General features: G+C 40.4%; 3 protein-coding genes across 10 annotated transcripts in view; all 3 read right to left on the minus strand.

The window, feature by feature from the left end:
* Positions 1 to 4,295, minus strand: part of stx3a (syntaxin 3A) — a 29,833-nt gene extending 25,538 nt beyond the window's left edge. For 4 of the 7 annotated variants that reach the window (XM_021321186.2, XM_036127160.1, XM_036127159.1 and 1 more), the window contains exon 1: positions 3,917 to 4,295. In XM_021321186.2, coding sequence (XP_021176861.2) covers positions 3,917 to 3,946 — 30 coding nt within the window. In that variant the 5' untranslated portion in view covers positions 3,947 to 4,295. The remainder of the gene's footprint in view (positions 1 to 3,916) is intronic. The other 3 variants (XR_002428714.2, XM_012871954.3, XM_012871953.3) reach the window with 1 other exon arrangement.
* Positions 4,296 to 6,774: 2,479 nt separating this feature from the next.
* On the minus strand, positions 6,775 to 10,566 carry ran (RAN, member RAS oncogene family). 2 transcript variants are annotated; one of them, XM_012871960.3, is made up of 7 exons: positions 10,481 to 10,566; positions 9,504 to 9,561; positions 9,273 to 9,357; positions 7,835 to 7,960; positions 7,551 to 7,738; positions 7,285 to 7,455; positions 6,775 to 7,186 (listed from the first exon to the last, which is right to left on the minus strand). In XM_012871960.3, exons 2-7 carry the CDS (start codon positions 9,546 to 9,548, stop codon positions 7,142 to 7,144), a joined length of 660 nt encoding a protein of 219 aa, XP_012727414.1. In that variant the 5' UTR covers positions 9,549 to 9,561; positions 10,481 to 10,566; the 3' UTR covers positions 6,775 to 7,141. The 2 variants fall into 2 exon arrangements, with proteins under 2 accessions (XP_012727414.1, XP_012727415.1); XM_012871961.3 differs by having other exon boundaries at positions 10,385 to 10,490.
* A 3,677-nt stretch (positions 10,567 to 14,243) lies between these two features.
* Positions 14,244 to 15,435, minus strand: LOC118557318 (NADH dehydrogenase [ubiquinone] iron-sulfur protein 8, mitochondrial-like; the record flags this gene model as incomplete). Its single annotated transcript, XM_036127166.1, has 2 exons — positions 14,244 to 15,138; positions 15,280 to 15,435. Coding segments are annotated over 2 exons (288 nt in total), but the record flags the coding sequence as incomplete, so codon positions are not given.
* Between the last annotated feature and the right edge of the window lie 2,455 nt (positions 15,436 to 17,890).

Consider the following 17,890-nt stretch of genomic DNA (forward strand, 5'->3'; position numbering starts at 1 on the left):
AGCTGCGTGACGGGGGCGGAGACGCACGCCGAAGCGCCGCCGTTTTCAGCGCCGCAAATATTTAGTCAAATGTTTTAAGAAGCCGTGGCAACACGCCTCGTCTTGGGTTTCAACAACAGGATCAAGGACTCAGGACTTGTTTTCCTTCACACTTATAGCCTCACGCAGAATAACTTCTTCTCTTCTCAGTGCGGACGACAAAAGAGACCTTTGCACTCTTGGGAAAAAGTGGAAAAACTTCAAAAATCGCATTAAATTCCACGAATGTGTTTTCAAAAGGTTACTATATGGACCAGGTGGGGCCTTTTTATTGCTGTTGCGTCGTATAATACAGCAGGTGACTCTGCATGAGCTGGTTGATTCTCGCAGGATTCGAAATGTGAGCCAAAACACCAGAATTTCATGGTTTCTACACAAAAAACCAGAGCCAAAAATTTACCAGATCTAACTGAGAAAAGGCAAAAATCATCCCTACTGCTGACAAAAATCTAACAGGACTACCTGGACTTATAACAATGATACCAGTAAGATTCTTCTTTTTTTTTTTTTTTTTTTTTTTTAGTTGTGATCTCTGTTTTAATACAAGGTTAACCAAAAAAATAAAGAATGAACCCCTAAATTATCGCAGAGAATAGAGATTCTTCTTGTTCAGCCATTTATCACAACTATAACATGCCGATGAAAGCTGCTCAACTAGCTGGGCCGTTTGCTCCAGCCATAAGCAGGGAAATTGATATTTTAAACAGGTATGCAGCTTGCAGCTCCGTAACTGCACCTTTAAAACAATGGTTAGCTTCATAAAAGTGCTGTGATGCCCCTTCAGTTCCCAAAACCAATCCTGTCCGCGTGTCTCGTGTCCAAAACCTTTCCCTAACCGTTGAATTTCTCAACACTGTTAGCGATGAAAACAACAACAAAGTAGAAGCCTTCTTTCAGCCAGCCGACTGTCGGTGTGCAGCAACAGGTGGGAGAGGGGGGTAGCACTGGCGTACTTCATGCTCTGTACTGTAGGAGGAAACTTTGGACATTTTTCTGGTATCTTATTAAAAAAAAAAAAAAAAGGACTTTAAACCATAGACACCTGCCTTAAAAAAAAAAAAAAAAAAAAAAGTGTATTTTTGTGACCATAACTTTGTGAAGCATTTGTACTCCTTTCTACTGGGAAACCAGCCAATGGCTACGAATGACAGATTCAGTCCTTACCATGTCTTAAAAAAATTAAATGAAAAAAGCTTTGGTTGATTAATTTTCAGAATAAATGTAAATAATACAAATAGTTCCAATAATGTGATGTGACATCTCTGAATACAGTGAAAATTCTGTGTTTAATAGCAAATTAATTGAAATTAAAGCCAGATTATCATTTCACTGTATACTAAATAGCACACAACAAAGCCAGATAGCGTTGCCCGTTGCTTTATATTGTCTGCACCATCAACACCAAGTCAAATTCCTTGTAAGTGCAAACCTACTTGGCAATAAACTTTATTCTGACGTTAAGAGAATTATTATTGAATACGGTGATTTTCACAAAACTCTCTCTCTTTTACCATCATCAAGACGTACCCAGCGGAAGATCCATTTTAGCATTTATGTCACTGACAGCCATGTCAGGTTTAGCCGTAAATGACAGCGTTGGTCCACCCAACTGGCCAATCACGGCACAGAAACACAGAGTGCACTTTAACCCGACTCCCGCCAGATGGATTTCGTTCCGCAGAGCTCCGCACATCCGTCTGGAATCGCTCCTGTTGGGAGGGATTTCAATACCGCATAAAATGGACGAGCCAATCAGGATCGCCGGGCGGGATTTTCATAGATGTGACGTATCAGAGAAACAACTGTTTGGATTCAGACAACAACGGCGGCCCGCATCGAGGAAGCAAGCGGTGACATTGATGCTGCCATTTCATCGGTGTTGTCTAATCTACCGCGTATTAATTATTTTAAAAGAACACCAGAGAACGGCTTTGAGGGCTTTTGTTAGTGGAAGCCATGTTTTCGCCCTTCTCCTGACAGTTTGGCAAAAGCTTGATCTTTCCTAGCGTCAGCGTCACGGGTTTGGTTCGATGTGAAGGGTTGAAGTAGCACGGCAGTAAGGATGACGGACAGGTGGTTTATCCAATCATACGCAAGGATGTTTGATAAGGCCCCGCCTTCTGAAACACATCTCCAATGGAGCGATCCCAGATGGATGTGTGGAGTTGTCTTTGGTGGCCAAAAGGTTCAATTTTAGTCTCATCTCACCCGAGCACCTTCTGCCATATACACTTGGGGAGTCGGCCATGTGCCTTTTGGCAAACTCAAAACATGCCTTTCTTTATTTCTGACACCAAGAAATTGCTTTTTATGGCCACTCTTGTATAAAGCCCAGCTCTGTGGAGCGTACCGCTTATCGTGGATCCAGGAAAAGATCCTCCAGGCTCTGATGTGGAGCTCTGCAGCTCCTTCAGGGTTACCTTTTGGTCTCTCTGATTAATGACGTCCTTGCCCGGCATTAATAAGGCAGGTTTGTTGTAGCGCTATGTGCTTTCCATCTGAAAATGACAGATTTGATGGTGCTCCGGGAGAACATCGAAGATTTAGATTTTAATTTTTTTTAATAACTCCACCCGAGCTTGCACTTCTCTACAACTTTGCTGACTTGTTTGGTCTTCATGGAGTGGTTCTTTTGCTTAGTTTTGTTGCAGCCTCCGGGGCCTTTTTAGAAAAGGTGTGTTTACACTGACAGGTCATGTGACCCTCAGATTGCAAACAGAGGAACTTAATTTCACTGATTAAGCGATTTTTTTAAAGGTAATCTGTGGCACCGGAACCTTTTAGGGACTTCACAGCCAAAGGCATGGAGACACAGTCCTCAATTTTTTTTAGACATTTTTATATGCATTTTTTTTCCTCGTTTCACTTCTATAACTTATGACTATTTTGCACATCACAAAAAATAAAATTAAAGAAAGAATTACATGTAGGAATGTAAAAAGCAAATGGTAAAAAGCCAAGAGGGGTGAACGATTTTAGCCAAGGCACTGTATGTAATAGAAAACACAAATAGACAGAAACCCAAAAACAGTTGCGATTTAAAGAAGTGCAATAACGTAAAACACTTTATCTTAACAGCGAATCATCATTTAAAAGCAGAGAACAGACACAAATCATGATTAATCAACTAAACAAGCTCAAGATATGAAAATATAACTGGAGACGCACCACATTTTCTTAAGACTAGCTCCAGTAATTTCTATTTTTAAAAGGATAATTGATTTTTTTGCCCCCTAAAAAGATAAAAAGATAATAAAAAAAAGGTTTAGTAACCAAGAAGTCTCAACATTTTTGGTTCCTTAAACGCCACCACCATCTTTACTGTACTTGTTTTAAATATAAAGCCAACAAGGGTTGGGGACATATGCTTTGATGCACTCCCAGCCTCTTTTATACAACTAATGAGGAAAAAAAAAGTCAGAACTGGCAGCAAAGAAATCACTATCGACTAATGAAAGTTCCAGCATTAAGGTCTAAATAAATGAAAGCATCACTAGAAATAACTAAACCTATTAAGTGCACTGACTAACACTGTCCAGATCAACAAAAATGTCCAAAAAACAAAAAAAAACTTTAAGGCATTTTGCCTAAATGAGTAAATACACCTTTCCCCAACACCACCATATTAAATCCACATTTAAGCTGCAGGTTCACCACCATCTATCATCAGTTATGTCATCACATGGCTGAATAGTCCATAAAATATGATTCATCTTTCTCAGAAAAGGGTTGAGAGAATGTTTAGACTAGAGTATAAACCCTGAGTTTGTTTCCAATGTCCTGCTACGAATTAAACATTTTCCCCGTCAAAAGGTAAGTTTTAAGCGCAGACACCGGTGAAAGATGAGGAGAAATGCCTTTCCTGGCCTTTACTCACCGCTTTCAGCTGCTCCAGTCGGTCCTTCATTATCAGCTGTTTAATATAACAGTTCGCACGCCAACAAAAACGGCCTTAATATCGCACCAAACTGGATGGGAAAGCGAGCCCAGCGCCTGTGCTCCTCAGCCAGCTGCAGAGCTAGCCGTGCAACACAAACCCAATCGCCGGTGAGAGGAAATTTAAAACTCCCCAAAAGTCCTGGCAGGAGGCTTGTGAGGAAAAGTGGAGTCTTGTCGTCGCTTTTCCATACAATATGGCTGCTGGGTTTAAAGGCAGTGGGTTTTTTTTTTTCTTGCTAAATCTCTTCTTCCAGGGGATTAAAACAACAGTTGCGTGGAGCCGTATAATCTGTCTCTGCGCTGCCCACCACTAATCATTCTAAAACGCACTTTTTTAGCTCACGCATGCGCAGCCGCGTCTTTGTAAACTTGGATGAAGCCACGCCCTGGGCCACCTGCACTGCTGATGCATTCAGGTACTGTGGGAATAATGTGATTCAACGAGGCTTTTTTGGGAACTGGTAGGTTTTTGTTACTATTTGTGAATGCCGAAGGCCACATTTGGTCACATTACAACCACAAACTTTAATGTTGTTGTTTATTTTATTTTATATTATAGACCAATAGAAGGTAGTGCACATTGAGCAGGAGAATGTAAAAGATGTCGGCTTTTCAAGATTTTTCTACAAATAAAACCTGAAAAGTGCAGCTTGTGCATTTTCATTCAGCAGGCCTGAGTCAGTACTTTTGTAGAACAACCTTTTGCTGCAGTTACATCTGCACATCTCTTGTGAGACGTCTCTACCAGCTTTGTACTTCTAGAGATTCGTTTTTGCTCTTCTTTCTTTGCAACATAGCTCATGATCATTAATTAAAAAATTAATCCTGATTGATTTCACTTAGTGGGGGTCAACAGGAAGCCAAATTCTGGACTAATAATTGAAAACATCCCTTATCAATAACGTGACAAAGGAGATCCCAGGTGAATTCACCAGTAAAGATAAGGAACCTTTTTTGTGCTAAATGTGGGGAAGAAGATTGATCTGATGCAACATTACAGTTAATTTTAGTCTCCAGTTTGAAAGAAAAACATAAGAGAAATGCCACAAACATCTTGAGAAAGCTTAGATCATGCAATATTTGCAGCAACATGTCTGTGGTAAACAGCAGAGTTGTTCTGCACCCATGTGTTAGTGTTGCAACAACATCTAAGCAGCTGGCTTTGAAACACTAGAGACAAAAAGCGTAATATTCAGGCAACGCATTCTTTAATTCATCTGCCGTAAACAATAAAGGTCAATTCCAGTCATAACAATATCATGTCCCTTGGCAAGTTTTATTTTGCTAATTGGATTGCAAAATTCTATATAAATATTGTCACAGTCGTGAATTTAGTTTGTTTTCCTTGTTTTTTTTCTGTATTTTTTCCTGTTTAAATGAATGTCTGCTAATCTTCTGCATTAAATCCTAAAAAATCTTCTCCCTAGAGGCTGACTCTCATTCAGTTGAAAGCATTAACATGAAAATGTGCCAAAACTGATGCTTCACTGTTTTTCACTTTGTAAATAAGTCATCAACGATGCTGTTAACATATCTGAATAAAATATTCATTTCCGTTAAAGTTTCTATAGAATAACACATTTTGATGTTATAACACATATCCTCTTGATCCTATATGGTCTGAAATAGGGGTAAAACAAAACATGATCGTACCAAAAGCAGTTTTAATAGACAGGCTTTGCATCTAAGGTGACCAGTTGAATGATACCTAAAGGGAATTTTTTAATTGTCGCTTGAATGCACCACTTGTGGTTTTCCAGATTTGCAGTGAAAGTTACACTCCATCATGCAGCCGTGTGAATGGGTTTAATTTTAAAAGGCTTAGGGCTTTAAAGTAAGATAAGAAACCAAACTCTAGGTCAACATTTCATCGTACCTAAGCTGCGAGTTTAAACAAAAGGGAACTTTTTGTGTTGTCCTGTTTGGACAATAAACGGGTTTACACTCATATTCAGTGAACTGTGTGAAACTGGTTCAGCTCAGTCCGAAACCAAGGTCCAAAAAAAATGAATGAGAACCAACATCCGTGTAGGTGACAGACATTGCACGTCACATTGAACGTAATCAGCAAAGCTGTTGCGTAATTCACCCTAGAAGCGACGGAACAAAACAAGGACGCTACTGACACCTAGTGGACAGAAGAGAAATAACATCAGGGAAATGGCTTCTCAGACACCTCACTCCACATTGTAGCTTAGACCAACATACCAAAACTTTGCAAGTACAGCAGTTTTTAAACAAATTGGTTAAGGATTTTATTATTGTTTTATACACGGCTAAAAGTACAGAACTTTTCAGGCGGGAAAATAATCACTAAAGCTTCAGGATTCATAAAACTGCTCACCTAGCCTCAGATTCCAATTTCCCTGGTTTATTCCCTTCTACTCAAACTCCCTGGCACTTAATGAAGTGGTTAAAATGCACCAGAAAGCTTTTTGTACTTAACTCACAACTGGACAATCAGGCACACACACCCTCACACCTTAAGTGCAATTTGGATTCCAGTCATGTTCTTGGGACTATGGGAGGAAACCAGAGTACTCAGAGAACCCACACATGCACAGGAAGATGTAAATTTCAAGCACAAAGACACCCCCAAACACCAATTTGAACCCAACTATGAACCCATTGATAAGAACATTTAGCTACATGTTTAAAAAACATTTAAAAGTTAATTAGCAATGACATAATATACATCAATTTCCAGTTGAGACTTTAAGTATTTAGACATTTACAATTTACTTCTGATTTTCTAGGCTTGCGATCACATTAAAAATGACTGAGGCAACACAATTATATTATACTGAGAATGTTTTTATTCAAAGTTTATTCCCCTTAGTGCTTCCAGTACACCGTACAACAGCATTATGTGAGCTGGATGTTTGCAGCGGAGAGAAGGGTGCTTGACGACGAAGAGAGAGAGAGCGGCATGTTGCTATGCCAAACAACAACACTAGGGCGGGCGTGTCATACAGTGAAATTAGAACGACAACTTTTGCACCAAGTTTTTTTTTCTTTAAGTTTTAAAACAAAAATTTTGAAAATAAAAAAAAAATCTGAAAAGGGATTTTACAGTAAAGGGGCAAAAACTCCAACTTCCTGTCCACAGCTAGGGGTGGGTATGGGGAGGGGAGGGAGAGGGAAGGGGGGGTCCAGAAACATGTTAGAGGTCATCTTCTTCATCTGGGAGTGCGGTCTGTGATGCAACCTGTGAAACAAAAAGGGAATTTTTAGTTGAAAATAGTTTTGAGATAATAAAAAAGCTGCAAAATTAAACCTGTAGCATCCAATCATATTTATACTTACTTGAAGCTCTTCCTCATACTTGGCGGCCAGGGACGGGTCCATCTGGACCTCTGGGGGAGCGAGGGCTGGCATAGCCACAAACTCCAGGTTGGGATCACCGATCAACTTCCTTGCTAACCACAGGAAGGGCTTCTCAAAGTTGTAGTTACTTTTGGCAGAAATGTCATAGTACTGTGGGAGAGAGTCACAAAGACAGATTTAAAGTCAATAAAGATTATTCCAGTCTACAAGTAAGCGACCCCCCTCCAAAATAAAGCAGTTATTACCTGCAGGTTCTTCTTGCGGTGAAACACGATGCTCTTGGCTTTGACTTTCCTGTCTTTGATGTCTACCTTGTTGCCACACAGAACGATGGGAATGTTCTCACACACACGGACCAGATCACGATGCCAGTTGGGCACGTTCTTGTAGGTGACTCGGGAGGTGACGTCAAACATGATGATCGCACACTGAGCTGTTAATAAAAAAAATAATAATTAAAGGATGTAGGTAACAGACAAAGAGGGGGAAGTCAAACTGCCTCCAGACTACCAGAGATGCGATCAAGTACCTTGAATGTAGTAGCCATCTCTCAAGCCTCCGAACTTCTCCTGACCGGCTGTGTCCCACACGTTATACTTGATGGGTCCTCTGTTGGTGTGGAACATCAACGGGTGCACTTCTACTCCCAGAGTGGCTAAAATGAAAAGACAAAGACGTGTAAAGGGACAGAAATTAAGTAAAATCTGACGTGTGTGCATATCTAAAAGAAAGCTGGATAGATTAAACAAGACTGGTTTAGTAAACCGTGTCAGCATGCAGCTGTTTAATCCAGGGGTTGATTCATTAAAAATGCTTTGCATATTTTCTCTAACATAATCAGTTTGTTAGGTTAAAACCATTTTTTTTACTTTATTTGAATTGCTATTGTTGAAATTATATTACTGTTTACACATGCATTTTATTCAATATTGCTCATTTTTTGTATGTTTCAAATCTATATTGGTCTTGTTATCACTACTGTCCATTATCCCATATGCTGCTGCCCTTCTGAGCCAGGTTGCCCTTGTGAAACAGGTCTTTATCTCAGAGTCTTTAACCTGGTTAAACAAATGTTTCAAAAAAAGGGAACAAGGGGAGGAAGCAGATTTTGTGTCCATGAGCAACAATTTCAAATTTAGTTTTCTGTAATTGAACTTTTTTTTTGTATATTCTTGCTTCTGTTTTGATACATTTTGCACAAGTTGTTGTGTCTTGTTAAGGAATTTGAAATGTTATTAGAAAGTAGTCATATTTGCTAGTGGTCGTAGCAAAAGGGACTGACATCAGACCCTAATGACTATTTGCACAGTTTAAGCTTCCCAGAAGGTGTGCTGGTCAATGCAATCAATTTATTTATTTATATATAAATAAATAAAAAAATAAAATAAATAAAAAAATAAATAAATAAATAAATAAATAAATAAATAAATATATATATATATATATATATATATATATATATATATATATATATATATATATATATATATAGTCAAATTTTTAAATATATATCAATTTTTTTATAAATAAAAATATATATAATGCATGATGACAAAGGTTCTTGATTATTGATTTTTGACGACATTTTGATGACATCTACTACAAATGCTGAAATTTCTTACCAGCTCATCCTTTATGATAAAGTATTTTACCTTCATAGGAAATTCATGAATTATTTTTTTTCTTACCTCAAAACTGTAATTTTAAAGGGCAGATGTCATATTGCGAACACAAGATGCTGTCTATGTTCCCGTTTTAAATGTAAAAGGGAAAAACAAAGTCTCAGTCTAACTTTTCTCCCCCCCAGCAGTGCTGAGATCCTCTTTGGGCCTTTTACAGGACGTTTAACTCTACACTCAAATACATCAGTTGTTTTTTATGTTTTCTGGTTTCATTAGACAAGCTCTGTAGGTCTTATCTGTAGATCTTATCCAGCATCCTTTCCAACGTCTCGGGTGAGTACTCACCTACATACTTCTTCTCAAACTCTCCTGTGATGTGTCTCTTCACAAACGTGGTTTTTCCTGTGCCTCCATCACCAACCAGCACCAGCTGAGGGGAACAGACAGCAGTTAGTCCAGACTGGCTGGTACCGGTTCGCCACTCTTAATTGATGCGCGCTCCCTAAAAAAAAAAAAAAATACCCCCACCAAGACACAAATAGCACATAATAGCTATAATCGAGCAAAAATGCTTACCTTAAACACCGCCACAGGTACACACTGTCCCATAGAGTCCGCCATGGTTTCGACTTTTCTGGGTGGAAAACAAAACAAGGCGGGATGGTCAGTTAGCTCCCTGTCCGTTATCCTCCAGTTGGCCGCGCTATGCTAGCCCCGGCTAGCTGTTAGCCAGAGGTTTCAACCGCAGCTTTAGGGCAGAATCGAGCACTTTGTTTACCGTAATGCTGTGCGAAGTGTATTTTATGCACGAGAAAAATCAGCCTGTTACATGCACAACTTCCTTTCTAGCATGTTCCACCCCTGCTAACCCTTCCGTCGCGTAGACAACGCGGCGTTGCGCTAACGTTATTAGCCCCCCTCCTCTGGTAACTTGTCTAAAATAGCACGCCAGGCTACGTCTCGGGTTAACGCAAACATGTTAGACTTTATGCCAAATGGCCACTTTCAACGTCGCCGGGCTGCTAACTAGCTTAGCGGCTAACAAACTGCTGGCGTTAGTTTAGTGCGCCATATGACGAGCGAGCGCACTTTTTCTTGTTCGAGTGGAACAACCAGCCCGAAGACGCGGCTAATGTGTTCCACGCTGCAGCTAACTATATCCCCCGTTGCAAAAAAAAGCAACAGCTACATCAAAACAACAGAAGTACGTGTATTTTTTTTATTAATATTAGTAAACACAGGAGACGAGCTGTTCTGAAGAACAAAGCAGTGAAACGAGAGATAGCCAGGCGTGCTAGCATGTTACCTAGCACGGGGAGCCATTCTCCCCAACACGCTAGCGGCTAACTTTAGCTAGCAGTTAGCACACACACATACAAGACAAAAAAGGAAATCGATTTCCTGGCCTAGCGGCTCGTATGGCAACAGCTGCGGCGCCCGTGAAATGCGAGGATTACCTCAAAAGTTCTCGCCTGCCCGGGCTGACTTTCCACGCAAATCTAAAGTTGAAATTTTAGGCCGAGCCGCAGTGAGGGAGGAAAGCAGAGACTCACCGGTGTCAATGCGAAGAGAGGAAAGAGTAAATGGCTGCGTTCGCGGGAGATTCAGCGTGGACTATGAGTCAGTTTCCGCCCTGCTCACGTGACCTGCGCAGCGGTAAATACGTACGATGGTTCGGATTCCGTATCCCTCGGTCATAAAGAGTTTATTTGAATAAATTATTTATCCTGAGACATACACTTTCCATTTTAAGGGTTCTGTCTTGTGGAGCCAACTCCCATTTTTTTTGTCAAAACGTTTGTTTTTGATAGACACACAAAACTGTCCCACCTTGACTTGCACATGAATTTAAGCGACATCCCATTCTTAATCCATGTGGTTCAATATGGCGTTGGTCCACCCTGTGCAGCTATAACAACTTCTACTCTTCCAGAAAGGTTGTCCATAAGATTCTGCGGTGTGTTTTATGGTCATTTTTTTAACCATTCTTCCAGGAACGCATTTCATTTTCGAGGTCAAACACTGATGATGGACAACAGTGACCTGACCCTAGCCAGCTGAATTTCGTTCCGCCTAGCTTCACTCACATCCATCTGGGACATCTTCCATAGAGAGGGATTTCTTCAACCAATTTTATTGTCTAGCCAATCAGGACGGAGGGCTGGAGTTTCATAGATGTGACGTAGTGGAGACGCGTCCGTGAGACTGTTTTGATAGCAATGGCGGCTCGCATCGAGGAAGCAAGCGTTAACATTGATGCTGCTATTTCTTCCGTGTTGTCCAATCTACCTAATATTGTTTCATTAAAAGAACATCAGAGAACGGCTCTGAAGGCTTTTGTTGGGGGAAACGATGTTTTCGCCCTTCTCCCGACCGGATTTGCCAAGTTTTGTTTTCCGGGGCGCGCCCGTGGCGGAGTGGTTAGCGTGAACCATGTTAGGAGGCCTTTAGTCCTCTACGCGGTCGGCCCGGGATCGACTCTGACCCGCGGCTCTTTGCTGCCTGTCTTCCCCCCTCTTCCTGTCAGCTCACTGTGAATAAAACGCGTGTCACTAGAGCCGCAAACATATAAAAAAAAAAAAAAAGAAAAGTTTTGCTTTTTCCTGCGTCGCTCTCATCAGCGTCACGGGTTAGCTTCGGTGTGAGTGGTTGAAATGGCCCGTCGATAAAGATGACAGACAAGTGGCTTATCCAATCATATGCAAGGATTTCTGATAAGGCCCAGCCTTCTGAAACGCCATTCCTTTGGATCATTCCCAGATGGATGAGTGGAGCTAAGCGGAGCGAAATCCATCTAGCTAGGGTCAGGTTAGGACGACAGGGCCTGGCTCTCAGTCTCCGCAATGATTCATCCAAAGGTGTTCTGTCAGGTTGAGGTCAGTCAAAGTCATCCACACCAAACCCTCCCATCCATGCCTTTGTGGACCTTGCTCTGTGCTCTGGTGCTGTTCCCACAAAGTAGTTGGCAGAGAAATTCCCAAAACATCTTGGTCTGCTGAAACATTCAAAGCGCCTTTCACTGGAACTAAAAGAAAAAAAGAACGCACTCAAGCATCCCTCCTCCACAGTCAAACAGCTACCGTTCTCCAGGCTATCGGCAAACCCAGACACGACGTCCATCAGATTACCAGATGGAGAAGCGTGAGTTGTTACTCCAGAGAACGCGCCTCTAGTGGCGCCGTGCTCTATTTCACAAAGCTCTATATTCACTGTTCTTGAGCTAATCTGAAGGCCACATGATGCTGGAGGTGCAGCCCCCAGTCTCTCAGAGTTTAAAAGGTCCACTACTGCATGGATGAGTTGCTGTTACTCCCCAATTGCTTCCACTTTCTCATAAGACACAAGATAGTTTATAGCTGGAATATTTTGGAGCGAGGAAATTTCCCGACTGGACGCGTCGCACATGTGGCATCCTATCACAGACAGAACCACGCTGGAACTCACGAGCTCCTGAGAGCGTCCTGTTCTTTCACAAATGCTTGTGCGAATTTCTACAACGTAAATGAACTGAACTGACTTTTGAGCTTGAAGCCGCAAGCTGCATAAACTTTGATGCTTTTTATATCAATACAATATTTCATGTTACCAGTTCAAACTGTCTTGGTTTGTATTAAGACCTAGTTTATGTGTCTCACCTAAAAGGGTTTAGCACCTAAAGATGACTCGCATATAGTATGTTCAAGTTGGGCGATCAAAAAATATGCTCCAATGTGTCACTGTAATCGGTCTATTACAGACCGTGTGAACTTCGACATCATTCAGCAGAAAAACACAACGCTACCAGGCCAGAAATAGTCACTACCTTATCTGTCGAAACAGGTGAGAGCTTTGCATTGCAAAAAAAAAAAAAAAACAACAGCAAAAGAACTAGTTACTTTATTAGTCTTAACATCCTGCATTTCACCTAGAATCATAAGGTGAAGGCTATATACATTTTAAGCATATATTTTGCAGTGGCTATGCAAAAGATGTTAGAGAGTTTGAAGGGTTGACGTTTTGCATTAAAGTATTTAAAAAAGATGGACTGGTAAAACCAGTAAATGGTCAAATTTTTTGACACTCAAGCCAGGATTTGCAAGTTCTACGTACACGAGTCATGAAAATGTGACTTATTTTTTCTTTAATTAAAACACACAAACGTTTTTGATTGAAAAAAAAACCGAACTATTAACTTTTCAACAATACACTAAATGCAATATTTTACTGAAACACATAAAGTAGCCCGTTTTTGGTTGAATATGGAACTAAAATTATTTTAAGTCCAAAACACAAAAAGGGTTTTGTACGTTTCCCTTATTAACAGCAAGGCGTATGATTTCCTAACTTTTAGTGGGTGATTACTTTCTATTTTCTTGGCTTAGAAAAAAAAGCAGTCTACATAGGTCCCTCTTTCTTCAAAAACGCTCGCTCTACTTAGCCAGGTTTAATGAGTGGGCGCATCCAAGTCTGCGTTTGAGTCAGAGTGCGAAATACCCCCCGATTAACCCATGAGATCCACTGAAAGCCTCAAAAGCAAAATTTAAAGGGGGTCTTAAATTGTGTCAAAAAATGTTTAAAATTAAATATTTTTTGTCACTAATGGTCACTAAAATGTTTTTAAGTTCAACATGTCCAGTATTTAAAATTCAAATTTTTTTTTCACAAATATGTTCTGTTTTTTGCCAAGTGGAACCAGCCAATCCTGTTTGCGTATATGCAAATTAGCCATGTGCGCGCAAAACAGAAGAAAGACGTAACGTTGACAACAATTAATACAAAAAAATTTAAAATTTTAGTATTAGGGACTGATATTATCTGTTGTGCCTGTGCACTTTATCTGTTTCACTGTTGGTGAATGAGAAAAATCCTCGAGTCCTTGTATGTCTGGTGAATGTGAAGAATTGACATTAAAGCTGACTTTGACTTTGACATTGTAATGTTATAGGCCTACTGCATATTGAGAAAATTTAGATCGGTATTGCGCAACAATCGGGAGATGAGGACCCCCCCAAACATTGACAGGTATTTCGCACACTGGTTTGAGTAAATATCACTGCATGTTTGTGGTCTTGCCTACTATGAAACTAATATTAAAGCAAAGGGCAGGGTTAACAAAACACAAGTATAGCGTTTGTTGTACCCAATCTTTCCATTTTTTTAAAAGATTTTTATTTTTCATTGAAAATTTCACCAAAACAAGATTTAAAAAGTGTTTGTCTGCTTTATCTGCCAGTTTTGTGCCATTAAAAACCCTTATTAAACCCTTATAGATAGGATAAAGAATGTCCTCTCTATAATAAAAATAATTATAGAGTATAGTAAATAAAGATACTGATGGACTGTGAGATTGTTTAATAAGTAAACAAACATGCAATATGGATACTCCTCCAATTAATTGAATAAAACAGGTGTCTAAACAGCCTTGAGAAGAAAATAAAAACAATCTCTAAGGCTAACAGTTTTTTTAGATTGATGAAAAAAAAAAGATTATAATCTGGAACAATGGCAAAAAGTCGGGGGGTCTCAAGAGTCCCAAATGACCCTGATTCAGAGTGGTGAGTGTGTTTGATTAAGAGGAGCAGTAGACACATTGATGAATCCTTCATAGGGTTAAATAGTGTCTACAACACAGGCCTGGGGATCGCTCTTACTCCCTAGGGTTGTTTCATCAAAATGAACCCAAAAAATAGGCTAGCTGACTACACGAATATGTTAACCGACCTCTTTATTTCCATAAAAAGATGATTTCCTCTCTGATGGCCGAGGTGTATTCTCACAAGACCATAACAAGACAATTAGACATCACTTTCACACATGGGTGGCTCAGTGCCACAGTTCAACCCTACCATCATCGTTGTATAGTCTTAAAACTGCGGCTTTGGTTGGGAATAGTTTGTTATACACTTACTACAACAACATTAAATATTAGTGTGAGCCATATTCAAGTAGTCCAGTAGAGTAAAGTCACATTTTACACCAGGCAGCGTATAATTTGTGCGTGTTTGCAGCGCTTACCCCTAACTCACCTTTGCATCAGTAAGGCTAAATGTAGCTATTTCTTTAATGCATATATTAAACGGTTGGTCACTGATGCAGCAGTTTATCTGTAAAGATAGTCAGCTTGTATGTTGGCTGCTATCTCAGCCTCCCATTGGTCCCCGTTGTTGAGCAGCTTCTCTTTGTTGTACAGCAGCTCCTCATGAGTCTCGGTAGCAAACTCAAAGTTTGGACCCTGGGGATAAGATCGAAAAGAGAAAAAAATCAACTTTCAAACCGACATACTGGGTACCCATGAAAGAAAATGTATGTTTTGGTCAAAGGTTTCGCTTGAGGTAAAAAATACATATTTAAATAAAGCCTTTCATTTTCTCACCTCCACAATGGCGTCAACCGGACAGGCTTCCTGACAGAAACCGCAGTAGATGCACTTGGTCATGTCGATGTCGTAGCGCGTAGTCCTCCTGCTGCCATCAGCTCGAGTCTCGGCTTCAATGGTAATGGCCTGGGGACAAGCAGAAAGTGGTGTCCCTTAGGCGGACATTTCTTTTGTTGGCATCTAACCGTCCATCCGATGGTCTAGAGGCGTCTTTTAGAGCCGAGATCATGTTGCTCGGTGTGTTTTTGCAATTCAACGGATCTCAAGAGCCAGTTAGACGTTTACATTCATTCATCAACATCGGGGTGTTATGTTTATTTGGGGTTTTCAATTCCTTGAGCTGTACAGTGGAATTGTACAACAAACAACTTTAAAGGACTTTACAAAGGATTTCATTTACTGTGGATTCTCTCTTATTCACAAATGGTCTTAACTATACATAGAAGCTCCAATATATGGAAGCAGGCCTCATTACTAACTGGCTAAATGGCCTCCAGCTCGCTGCCGAGAAGGTCATTAACAAGCTCCTGGCACGATTCTAGCTAACTGTTTGATCACTGCTCTTAGAAGAAATAGCGCAGCTCCTTTAAAGCAGTTGGTTTTCTGGCACAGACCCAGCTCTGAAGCATAGCCCATGAATTTACAAACAGGGTTGTGGTCTGGGTCGTTTCAGAAGCCTAATACAAGCCTGCTTCTGGTGTGCACTTAGCATCGTTGCCCTGCTGAGACACCCGATTATGTCCACGTTTCAACCAACTAGCTGCTGAATTTAAGAAAGTGTAAAGAACTTGGTGGGCGTCATCACCCTTCATTATTCCACCCGCTTTGTGCAAGGCGCCGGTACCAAAGCAGCCCGCGGCATGATGCTGCCAACACCATGAATGAGTTGGTTTGAAAGTCTCGCATTGATTCCTCCAACCATACTTTTTTATTTAAGCCAAATAGCTCAATATTTGTCTTCCCCCCCAGAAGGCTTTTGGGCCTGTTTATGGGTGGAGCTGCAGATTTCAGCTACGCTGTGTCTCCATTTTGCAGCACAATCTCCATTCACAGCCTGCAGCCTCTTCATCGACGATGCTGTGAATTGGCTTTCCTATTTAGAGTCGCAATGGAGTTCCAACATCCTCTGGTTTATGATGAGGCTTGACCCTCAGTGGTTCCTGGGTTGTTTCTGAATATCCCAACCAATTTCCTTTCATCAGAGGGGACAATTTGGGTCAAATGAGTAAAACTTTCCAACAGTGCAATTTTTCCCAATCCTGAGAATATGGCGCTGTTTTTTTGGTTTTTGTTTCTACAATGTATTATATAACTTACATTGTAGATAACTTAAATGATGAATTTGTTAAATTATTGACATATTTATTTTCTTCGAGATCTTATGGAAGAGTGCAACATGTGTGTGTGTGCAGTGCAACCCCTCTGTCCAAGGCAAATTTGACAAATAAGGAGAGGTTGGCTGAAACTGAAGGTGTCTAATTACAGCTCCTGCTCCTTGACCTTTCATGGGGTCACCAGTTAGAACGCTGTCATGGATAGGATAGGAGCTTCTGACTACTGTGACGATTTCGGTCAGCCATTAACTCCGATGTTATCATGTAACAGAAAGGCACACGGCTGACGCTCTCCATTACACAAACCAAAACATATGAAGTCTCTTAAACCTATGCAGACTTTCTAGTTCTAACAGCAAACGATCCAAGTGTTTGTTATTGTCTTCTTAAACAGAGTTGACACACTGGTGATGATTTGTTTAATTTCTTTTTTTTTTTTTTTTTTATGAATGGTTTTATTTTAACACCAGGATAACATATGCATATGCACATAGTTCATCATATCACAGCTGGTGAGTCTGTTGCTTCCTTTGATTTAAAACTTTGCCCTTACACTGTTCCACTATCTACAGGATGAAAAAGCGCTAATTACAAGTGCGTGCTCTCTTCTCTCTGGACATTTTCGTTCATTTCTGTGAGGTGAGCTGTGCTTATGCATCATGTCACGCAAGGATTGTGGGATTCTTATAGCTCCTTAGCGCCGGTAAGGGACCTCGCGAGGCTCCTATGCTAAAAGAGCTATGAGAGGAAGCATAGAGGCTCCTTTTCCTACGTCCTTCTTTGCTCACTGTACAATTCGGTCAGCACTTATCGTGGGGAGAGTTGAAGCACGTCTGCTTTAGCTAAAGAGTCTTTACACAAAAGACGTTTTCAGGTGACTTTTGATGATAACGATCACATTATATTGAAATTTAGGAACTAAGCTGATAAGCTGAGTCTCTGTCTGGTAAAAAAATGGTTAATATATAGTAGATTTGCCTATTCCAATAAAAAGAAGAGAGGTCAATTATCCCGCCAGAGTTGTACCAGAGTATTGTTTATGAACACAAAAACATTTCAATTCTGAATTTGAGGGGAAAAGATAAAATCCACAATAAATTGGAACTTTCAATTCTGTGTTTTTAAAGCCATTAAAGTTATTTGTTGCATCATCATTCCACTTGGAGAGGAACGGCTTAAATGCATCGTTAAAATCCAAAACGAATATCAAATTATGCTTGTCATGAGAGTATGTAACTTTTGACTGGACCACCTGCATCATTTAAGCATGATTT

This window comes from Fundulus heteroclitus, chromosome 23 (assembly GCF_011125445.2).
Source record: "Fundulus heteroclitus isolate FHET01 chromosome 23, MU-UCD_Fhet_4.1, whole genome shotgun sequence".
Lineage (NCBI taxonomy): Eukaryota > Metazoa > Chordata > Actinopteri > Cyprinodontiformes > Fundulidae > Fundulus > Fundulus heteroclitus.

Bases quoted from the DNA above. Each gene is read 5' to 3' on its own strand.
- ran (XM_012871960.3), bottom strand. From the start codon at position 9,548: ATGGCGGACTCTATGGGACAGTGTGTACCTGTGGCGGTGTTTAAG. The intron at 9,358-9,503 runs GTAAGCATTTTT...TGTTCCCCTCAG, and splicing joins TACCTGTGGCGGTGTTTAAG to CTGGTGCTGGTTGGTGATGG. The intron at 7,739-7,834 runs GTACTTGATCGC...TTTTATTAACAG, and splicing joins AGATGGCTACTACATTCAAG to CTCAGTGTGCGATCATCATG.